This window comes from Aplysia californica, unplaced genomic scaffold (assembly GCF_000002075.1).
Source record: "Aplysia californica isolate F4 #8 unplaced genomic scaffold, AplCal3.0 scaffold00533, whole genome shotgun sequence".
In the NCBI taxonomy this organism is placed as follows: domain Eukaryota; kingdom Metazoa; phylum Mollusca; class Gastropoda; order Aplysiida; family Aplysiidae; genus Aplysia; species Aplysia californica.
The window spans coordinates 64,739-74,793 of record NW_004797803.1 but is presented as its reverse complement, the minus strand read 5'-3'; the positions used below and the strand labels follow the sequence as shown (position 1 = coordinate 74,793).

The window sequence follows — 10,055 nt, the reverse complement described above, 5'->3', positions numbered from 1 at the left end:
GAGAGAGAGAGAGAGAGAGAGAGAGAGAGAGAGAGAGAGAGAGAGAGACTATCGTACTGTCTGGACTAACAACCATGATGTTGTTAGCAATTTGAATTAGGTGCTTCGACCTCGCTCGCCAAGGTGTGCGTTCGATTCTCGTGTGAGGAGATTGTCTAGCTGGTGTGTTCCGGTGTGTCTGCTATGATGACGATGTATCCCTCTCAAGTTTGCATGTCTCTGACAGGTAGCATGTCTCTGACAGGTAGGGTTGCTGCAGCCCGCCTCCTAAATACTCTAAATTGTGTTGACACGGAAGTAATAATACATCTATCATCTTTTACTTTTATGAATTTATTTTCATGTTTACAGATAAGAGAATAACACCGACGTTACGTGTTTTTTCTAGGGGTTCCTGGAGTCGTGTCTCAGGCTGAAGCAATAACTCCCTCCCCCCCCACCCACCCAGGAAATTATTTTAAAAAATCGCATCTCAACCCAAAACAACCCCACCAACAAAAATAAAACAAACAAACAAAATGACAACAAAACCCCAACAAAACAACAACACAAACAACCCCCCCCCAACAAAACAGCAACAAAACAAACAAACAAAAAGCTAAACAAACACACACACACAAAAAGAATAAAACTACCATGTTGGAGTTGGTGAGCAAGAAGGCAGCTCCCTGGTTGCCAAAGTAGATGTACATGATGTACGGGTGGATCAGGTAGCAGAGATAGGACAGACGACTCAGCACGATCAACGGTTTCCATGACAGGAACCAGTTCACAGGACCTGGGGGGAAATAAGTCATTTCTCTACTATTTAAAAAGTCGTTTAAGGCAGAAAAGGTTGTAACCAGTTGTCCACAATTTTACAGGGGCCAGGGAAATACTTGAAACATAAAAGGAGAGTAAACGTAAACGGAGAATGAGGATTTTGCATAGATGTACACTATATAGTTTAAAAGGGGGTAACTCTATGGGATTTTGTTAAATTTTTTTGTGGGTTTTACTTCCCTTTTTTAATTAAAGTCCTGAATGCTACTAAAATTTGTTTTCGGAATTTGTTTCTTCGTATTGAAATGAAATTGGTAAGAATTAATACATTAATAATACCCAAACTGTGTCAATGTGGGTAGTAAAACTGTTAGCTCTACAATTATATTAGATCTATACATAATAATATTATGATGATTATAATGACTCTTCAAGTCTGTGGCAAATGGTCTTCGACAGTACCCACCGGGGCAGTGCCACTGACTATAGTGTATTTAGGTCATTCCCAAAGGGGGACATTTCTCTTTCATGCATCGTAGAATTGTAAATGGGCTGATTCATCATGTCACGCTCATAACTGTGCCTGATCTACAACAGGGAACTGCTGCTTTTTCTTTCCTAATCCTTACTATTGTCAATTTCCTCTACTTCTTTTGTATGTTTGTCACACTCTTGTGACCTGCTATTTCCGGGGTGCCTTGATAGTCGAAGCAGACTTTGTGCTGTTGAAGCTAGAGAGGTGAGCAGAGTAAGCCTGATTACCTGTAAAGACTTCTCTGTTGACACCCACCCCTTGTCTCTCATATGACCTTATGCAGTTGCGAGGGCCGTAAAACCCTCTACTAAAACTAAACTCTTCAACAGTCTTTAAGTTCGGTGGTAGCTTTTTAGCCGCAATTTTCTTTTTGTATATTTGGTAAGAGTTTTACGGCAATTGAAACACAGATCATAAAAGTGCCAAGGTTTAGGGGTGTTGTTTGAGAAACAAAAGAAAGAAAGAGGAGAGATAAGGACGGTAGTTGTTTGATGGGTAAGAAAAAGGAAACAACATTAGAGTTCCCGACAACACCCATGCAGGTCTCTCGTAAGTCATGGCGTTGGTGGCTTATTCGCCCCGTGACCGAAAGACAGACTCTATTACACAATATTATAGAAATATAACCAACAAAAAGTGTGTCTAAACCGTGTCGATGCTGGTGTACAATCATTAAGTCTACAGCTACAAAAGTCTTCTCACCTCCGTATCCCGAAGCACAGGCAATGATGACCCAGCTGATGGCGACAGACCAAGCCGACCTGGACAAAGCGTTGTAGAGAGCGGCAAATTCTGTAGAGCTGGGGTCCTTAGCAGTTATGTCGCCATGGATACCGTAAACAACCGCAAGGCCAGTTGCCACGGCAACGGCCCAGCCAATGGCCACCACGTACTGCCGATGTAAAATGGGCAACAAATTACACGAAGGCCATCAAAATATGCGACAACAACTGTGCAACATATTATACAAAAAGGGTTGTGTCATCACGACTTCGAGCTAAGAGAATCTTACCACATTCCTATGGAAACTCTTATAAACAATCAAAAGGCCGGTTGCCATAGCAACAGCTCAGCCAATCGTCAAAGACTATTCATCAGCACCCGGTGCCTTGCCGACTGGCGTGGGCGATCATGGACCTCCACTTCACTCTGTCTTGCGTTTCAGCAATGGTGTCTGTTGTTCTTGCTGTTCCTAGCCATGTTGTCATCTTGTCCAGTATCTTTTCCCTCTGTCTGCCTCTGCCTCTCTTTCCATCAAACTTGCCATCAAATGCTATTACGTACTGCAAATATGTGCACGTGCAATCATGTGGCATAGAAACAAGGATTGTATTATTAGATTATCAAGACTTGTCACCCTAAGAAGCCGCTCATTTCTTTTGTAAGTTTGTTGCACGTGCCACGTTGCATCACATCGGATTCCATTCCCATGGACGTGTGTTGTAAAAATATCAAATCGTGTGCTGAGACATATTTCTGGTTCATTATGTATGTATTTTAAAACTCAATTTTAGCCAAAATGAGGGCATGTACGTCGTGTTTTACTATCGTATCCATACGATGTAGGGGGGGGAGACTCTGTTCAACCGCTTTCCAAAGAGGAAATGTACTCGTTAATCCATCAGTGCGCTTTGCATAGCTGTCTGTCAAAATGTTTTTTTTGAGGAATACTGAAAGTTTCAAAGAAATCTTCGCACTAGAACTATTCTAAAATGTGAAGTATACAACCCCAGGGGTACAAAATGACCCCAGGGTGTACGGATAGGGTTAAAATGTTTTGTTTTGTTTTTCTTTGGTGGGGGGGGGGGAGGGGTGCATCGATGGGAAGTAAATCCTCTTCTTTTCTATCAAACGTCTATCGTCCTGATTTCTCCTTCTTTTCTATCAAACGTCTATCGTCCTGATTTCTCCTTCTTTTCTATCAAACGTCTATCATCCTGATCTATCCCCCTTTTCTACCAATCGTCTTTCTTCCTGATCTCTCCCCCTTTTCGTTGTAGGCGATTCCCTAGTAACTACCTCTAATCTTGGACACTTGTATTACCTATTTGTGTTGCAAGTGCTTCTGTTTTAGTAAACATTTACGGTACTTGCGACACAATTAGGTTTTATTGGTGCCGAAGATTAGAGGTGTTACAAGAGAATAACAAACACAAAAGAAGGAGGAGAGATAAGGACGAAAGATGTTGCAATTAGGTCATATAAGTGTCGAAAATGTTGCAAGTGCCATACAACTCTTACTTAAACTAAACTAAAGTAATAAAACATCAGGAAATTAGTGCCCTATTTGAGCTGCAAGTGCTGTAAAAATTTCTGCTTAAACTAAACAAAACTGAACAAAGCGTAATACATGAAGCTGTCAGTGTAAAGAAGGGGCAGGCCTTACCCACTTCATGGCGATCTTGCCGCCGTGTCGCGCCATGAGGTAACCGGCCAAAATTCCGATGACGAAGGGTCCTACTCTGGTGTAGGGAGTTACGTAATAGCCAATACCTCTGTTCATAACTTGTTGGTTGGTGAACCTGAGGAAAGCAGGTGGGTACAGTCTAGACGCTGGAAGTTGGTTGGTGGTCTAGTGTGGTCTGTTCCTTCGTTGTTATCAAACTTGTTAAGGGGGCTGTCGTGGCCTAGAGGTTAAGGTGTTGGCCTCTCATTCAAAGGTCCCGGGTTCGATTCCGGATTGCGACCAAAATATTTTCTTCTCTAAAAGTGTCTCCTTTCACATCCTTTCCTGATCTCTAACAATGTTCTGTTGTCTGCTTTCATTTCCACTTTCTGCCCCCACCCCCTCACCTCCTTTGCCCCCTCCTCTGGGCTCCTGACTCTTTCTGCAGCCTTTCTACTGCTACTCCTTGGCTCCTCCTAACTGCTGTCTTTCTGCCACACCCCTGATATTCTGGTAGGAAAGATCTACACCTAGCCTTCTCGGACAAGGGCGAAAAATCTCGGAGGGCCCGTGTGCAAGTTGCGCACGTTAAAGATCCCTTGGTGGTCTAAAATCGATAAGAGTAGGCTTCGGCCGCAACCCGGGCAAAATTCAAAATTTCCTACCAACGAAAAAGTATTAGGTGTGTCCCGCGCGCTAATATGACCTTATGCAGTTGCGAGCGCCGTAAAACCCTATACTAAACAAACAAACAAACTTGTTACACTGTGTTATTTACCTCCCCACCCTTTAAAAAAAAAGTCTTAGTAAGGTTTCACAACGCTCGCAACTGCATGAGTTCATATGAGCGTCAAGGGGTGGATGTCAATAGATACGTCCAAAAGGGGAATCGGGCATATTCTCCTCACCTCTCTAGCCTCAACAGCACAAAGTCTGCTTCGACTATCAAGGCACCCCGGAAATAGCAGTTCACAAGAGAGTGACAAACATACAAAATAAGTAGAGGAAAATGACGATAGCGAGGATGAGGAACGAAAAAGCAGCATTCCCCCCAACGTTGTTGCGGCACAGTATGAGCATTACATTGATACATCATCCCATTTACAATTCTGCTGTGTTTAAGAAATGTCAAGATCCCCCTTTACGAATGGCCTAACACAACTTCAGTCAGTAGCACTGTCCCGGTTTTTTTTTGTTGGGGGCTGGGGTGGGGTGGGGGGGTATCTTTGTACATGTATGCTTCCCTCTCGTAACACCATTCATCTTCCGCACTTATGATCTTCTTAAGTTATAAGTGATGGAAAACGCCAACTAAATACATTTAAGGAAAAAAGCCCCCCCCCCCCCTTCCCCAAAACAACAACACAAAAGTATATAAACAATACCTAAAGCAAAAAAAGTCAATTGGGATGAAATCGTGTTGTAAGTAGCGTAAGTGATAAAAACGCTTATCAAACAAATACATTTTTAATCCCCAAAAGAACAACAAAAACCGCAGTAACAACAACAGCAACAGCAACAACAACAACAACGACAACAACAACAACAACAACAACAATGGTGTGGAAGAGTGAAGTAAAACGCTTACTAAATAACTAAAAAACAAACAAACACAACAACAAACAAACAAACAAAAACAAGCCACACAAATCAAAACAACAAAAATGAAGCAAATAAAAAAAACCCACCGACCAAACGACAACAAACACAAAAAAACTGTTTCAGATTTTAAAAAAGAACCCCCGTTAACGACAAAAACACTCACACCATGGCAAAGTCCGAAGCCACCCAACCTCTGCTCATGCTGAGGACACCAGTCACTATCCAGCTGGACAACAGAACCGTCCCACACACTACAAGGCCTGCGTACATATTACTACAGGTGGTGGGAGGGGAGGGGGGAGTGGAGGAGAGACGAATTGGTGAGTTAGTTTTGGTTTAGTAAAAGTGGGATGGGGTTGGGGGATTAATAAAAATGGGGAAGGGAGAGAGAGAGGGAGAGAGCAGAAAAGGTCTAACCCTAAGATATATCAAGTTATATAAGATCGCTGCACATTTTTAATCTAATAATGTACACTGATTACTCTAGCTCCAGGTAAAGTATTCTAACTGTTGGGACCCCCCCCCCCCCCAGGAAAATAAACGACAAAACAAAACATCAGAAGCCCCCAGGAGTGCCGGTGGGCGGGGATGATGCGAAGGTTTGAAACATTATTCCGAGGTACTCACTAGATCTAGTAGAGTGGAACGAACAGACTCACTAGAAGAAAGGTGATGTGAAGGTTTTATGTTATGTTAGTAGAGATTTTACGGCGCTCGCAACTGCATAAGGTCACATGAGTGCCAAGGGGTGGATGTTAACAGAGAAGTTCTTACAGGGAATCAGGCTTACTCTGCTCACCTCTCTAGCTTCATAGCACAAAGTCTGCTTCGACTATCAAGGCACCACGGAAATAGTTGGTCACAAGAGTGTGACAGACATACAAAAGAAGTAGAGGAAAAATGACTATAGTAAGGATTAGGAAAGAAAAAAAGCAGCAGTTCCCTGTTGTACACCAGGCACAGTTATGAGCGTGACATTGATGAATCAACCCATTTACAATTCAACTGTGCATGAACGAGAAATGTCCCCCCTATGGGAATGGCCTAAAGACACTCCAGTCAGTGGCACCGCCCCAGGGGGTTATGTGAAGGTTTTGAAATATTATTCCGAGGTACTCACTAGTATAATGTAACCAACAGACTAACTATTATAAACGAACAGACTCACTAGTACTAACAGACTCACTAGTATAATGAAACAACAGACTCACTATTATAAACGAACAGACTCACTAGTATAATGGAATAAGCAGGAGAGGGCTGAGCAAGTAGAACTGCATGTCATTAGCCAGGTACCAGCTATGCGGCATACACTGTAATAAAAAAGAACATTTAATTTTTCACAAGCATAGTAAATGGTAATAATTGTCAGAATAATTTTTTGCGGGTTGTTGGAGAACGCCACTTGCAGGTCCAACTTCTTTACTTTCCATCTGATATTTCTATCTTTCTTCTGACCAACACTAAGCTACCCTAGAATTAGAACAATTCTAACTACTCGGTCCCTAGTTTTGAAAAATGGCCATGCCTTTTCGAATGTAATTCTTTGAACATCTTGATATGACGACTCCTAATAATCTTTCGATCTTGATAGAGCTGATAGAGCATTACATTCTGACCTCATTGTCTCAACAACTTAAACAGAATAGTTCTAAGGTACCGAATAGTATAGGTCATTTTCTGTGGGAGGTTTGAGGATGCTACTGTTAGTGCTAGGTCCTGCTTCTTTTTTCCCCTTCTGACGTTTCTGTCTCATCTATCATTGCGATTGTTGGTTTGTCGTTTCGAGTCTCAGCTCGGTCCGACGTTGTGTCCCTGGGAAAGGCACTTTACACGAATTTCCTACTTGGCTCGGTCCTTTCGGACGTTAAACTCGGAGGCACCGCCTCTTAAATAACCCAACAGTGTTGATAAGGGCCTAAACCTATACCAGTTCACCATTTTCACTTATTATTGTGTCGATGTCTGCTTTTTTATTCCACCAAACAAAGCCATTAATTTCTTCCAGCTTATTTTGTTACTGGTTGCTTTATTTATGTTTTTTAAAACTTGTTTTGTGATATGAGTTAGTGTCTGAGTGGTTGGCAGGTGCTTCGGTGTAGTTTGCTCTTTCTTTCCTATCGAACGTCTGCAGTCCTTGTTATCTCTCCTCCTTTTTTGTGTTCTTTGTTTTGTTTTGTTTTGTGTGAAGAACCAACATCACTGCACAAGGGGCATTCCCATAAGCGCTCCATCCCCTGAAGAAGCACATCTCAAAGTGTGTAGATGCTGACGGTTCCAAGCAATGGTTGATTCCATAACCTTCTGCTCCTCCCATTCAGTCTTGAACTTCTGCAGGCACTCCATCTAATTTCAAGCTCACGAAGCCGCTCAAGATGATGGTATTCCGTCTCTTCTTGTTCTTTTTCTCTTTTTTCCTTGGCTGACCGTACAATTTCATGTTTGTCAGTGCACAGCTTCCCTTCTGGTTTTGCTTTTCGAGCGAGCTCATCAGCCTGCTCATTGCCCTTCACTCCAGCATGGTCTGGGGTGAAGATCCACGTGATCTTTTTCAGTGTTGTCTTCTTCAGGAGCTCTGTCCATTCAGCTCTAAGGTTCCAACTTTCAATCTTCCTCAGAGTGCTCTGAGAGTCTGTGACAAAGACCACATGTGCTTGTCGAGTTGTTGTGACCCATTTGAGAGCCTGAGTCATTGCCTCTATCTCCATTCTCATGCTGGATGTTGTCATATCGTATGCTCTCTGCGGTTCCTGCACCAATCTGCCACTCACTCTTGCTAAGAAGCCCCATCCAGATTTTCCCCCTCGTTTAACAGATCCATCCGTGTATACAACCACAGCTCCGTGCCGTGAGTTTTCTTCAATCAGTTTTCGTATCTCAGCATCTGTCGCCCCATGCGGTCACTCTCTACATTCTCTGTTCAGCGTAATCACTACCTTCCCAAAATCTCCCTGCTGTCTCTCATTCATCTTTATCCATTCTTCACCCCGCTTTATATCTTCCAGTGGGCAGACTTCCTTGATGGGGTTTTCAGCCTCAGCCATCCAAGAAACTCCTCGTTTAAGGCGATTTCCCTAGATTGCTCCAATGGCTTCGTGAAGTTGGTGTTGTTTATCCGCCGCCACCCTCATGTACGCCCTAACCTGAGCCACTTTGTGTCTGTTTTCCACTGACAGGAGGCCCAATACATGCCGCATACAGATAATTGGCGTAACCCTGGTGCAGTCTAGTATGATGCGCATGGCTTCATTTTGAACTCGATCCAATTTGTCCAGTTGGGTTTTTGTCAAAGTCAATACTCCTAGCCCATAATCGATTACTGCCCAGACCAGCTGCTGATACATAAGAAGCAGTAGCCTTTGTTCCATTCCCGAAGCCGCCATGACCTTCTCTGCATTCAAGCCCTTCTTTGCCCTTTCCACAACACCATCTATGTGATCTTTGAAGGATAGACATTGATCAAAAACCACTCCCAGATACCGCATCTTCAGACATCTTTGAATATTCTGTCCATATACCGTCAGTTCTGGGACATCTATCTTTACAGTTCGATTGTTTAAAAGAGATCTAGAGGAGACAACCTCGAAAAAATAATCCCCAAGCTCAAGGTCGACGTGCCCAGGGGCTGAATGGCGGAGGGTCAGAAGTCAAGAGCGTCTTTTTGTATAACGATGTCTGAAAAGCAGGCTCTGTCAGATGGACGGGGTTATTTCCTGCAGTTATTAAAAAGGGACATAGACAAATATTTTGTATTGTTACTTTCTTGCAATACCTATATCTTATCTTCGGGCTTACCTGGCCTTATTGTGTTAAAAGAGTCGTAAAACTCGAACTAAAACTGAAGTTAAGTAAAATGCAATCGTCCCTTTCTGAACTGGTTGACCTTGTGCGTGACATCTGGGGTCATTGTAAGGGCACATCGGTGTAGCAGTTATGCTTTTCTGGGACAGAAGACTGTAGATGTTAGTGAAAACTTTTCGTCTTTATGGATATTGAGGTTGGGGAGGATGAGGCGGGGAGAATAGAAAGGGTGTGGAAAAAGTGGAGGGAAGGGAGGAGAAGGAGAAGAAGAAGGAGGAGGAGGGCATTGAGGGGGGGGAGGAGGGGAGGAAGAGGAGGAGCATAAGAAGGGGAGAAAGAGGAGAAAGTAAATAAGTTAGTAAGTTTATTCAGTATTTAAGGCCATTGGCCCACATCACATCATATATAAAAGAGGAAAAAGAGGAGGCGCTAAGAGGAGGAGGAGGATGAGGAGAAAGAAGAGTAGCTAAGAGGAGGAAGAGGATGAGGAGAAAGAGGAGGAGATAGATAGAAGGAAAAACGAGTGAAAGTGGTCAACACACCATGTTTTCAACGTGCACAAGATTGTTGACGTAGAAAAGGTTTGCCCACGCGTACTTCTCACAATCTTTCTGCGAAAGAAAAAAGCAGAACAAACAAACTAAAATAAATCATAAAGAATCGAAAGGGCACTTACTATAGAAACTATATTAACGCAAACAAAAACAAAAAACAAACAAACAACAACGCAAACACACACTCCCCATTAACCACTTCATTAATACTAACACTGCCAACAGCCAATGTTTCTCAGCGTGACTATATGCATTAACTGATAAGAAATTAAGTTATGTCTGTAGTATTTCTCAACATTTTAAATTTGTATTAACAGTTACATTCATCATGCTGATAAGCTTTTTGTGGTTGTTGAAGCTGAAGTGGATAAGCGGAAGAGGGTGTGTGTGTGTGTGTGTGTGTGTGTGTGTGTGT

At 42.7% G+C, this 10,055-nt stretch overlaps 1 protein-coding gene across 1 annotated transcript in view; it reads right to left on the bottom strand.

The window, feature by feature from the left end:
- LOC101848234 (O-acyltransferase like protein) overlaps window positions 1-10,055 on the bottom strand; it is a gene marked incomplete in the record, with an annotated part of 22,295 nt that overhangs the window by 6,619 nt on the left and 5,621 nt on the right. The window contains 5 exon segments of the mRNA XM_005106440.3: window positions 636-778; window positions 2,000-2,189; window positions 3,684-3,819; window positions 5,449-5,559; window positions 6,519-6,590. Coding sequence (XP_005106497.3) covers window positions 636-778; window positions 2,000-2,189; window positions 3,684-3,819; window positions 5,449-5,559; window positions 6,519-6,590 — 652 coding nt within the window.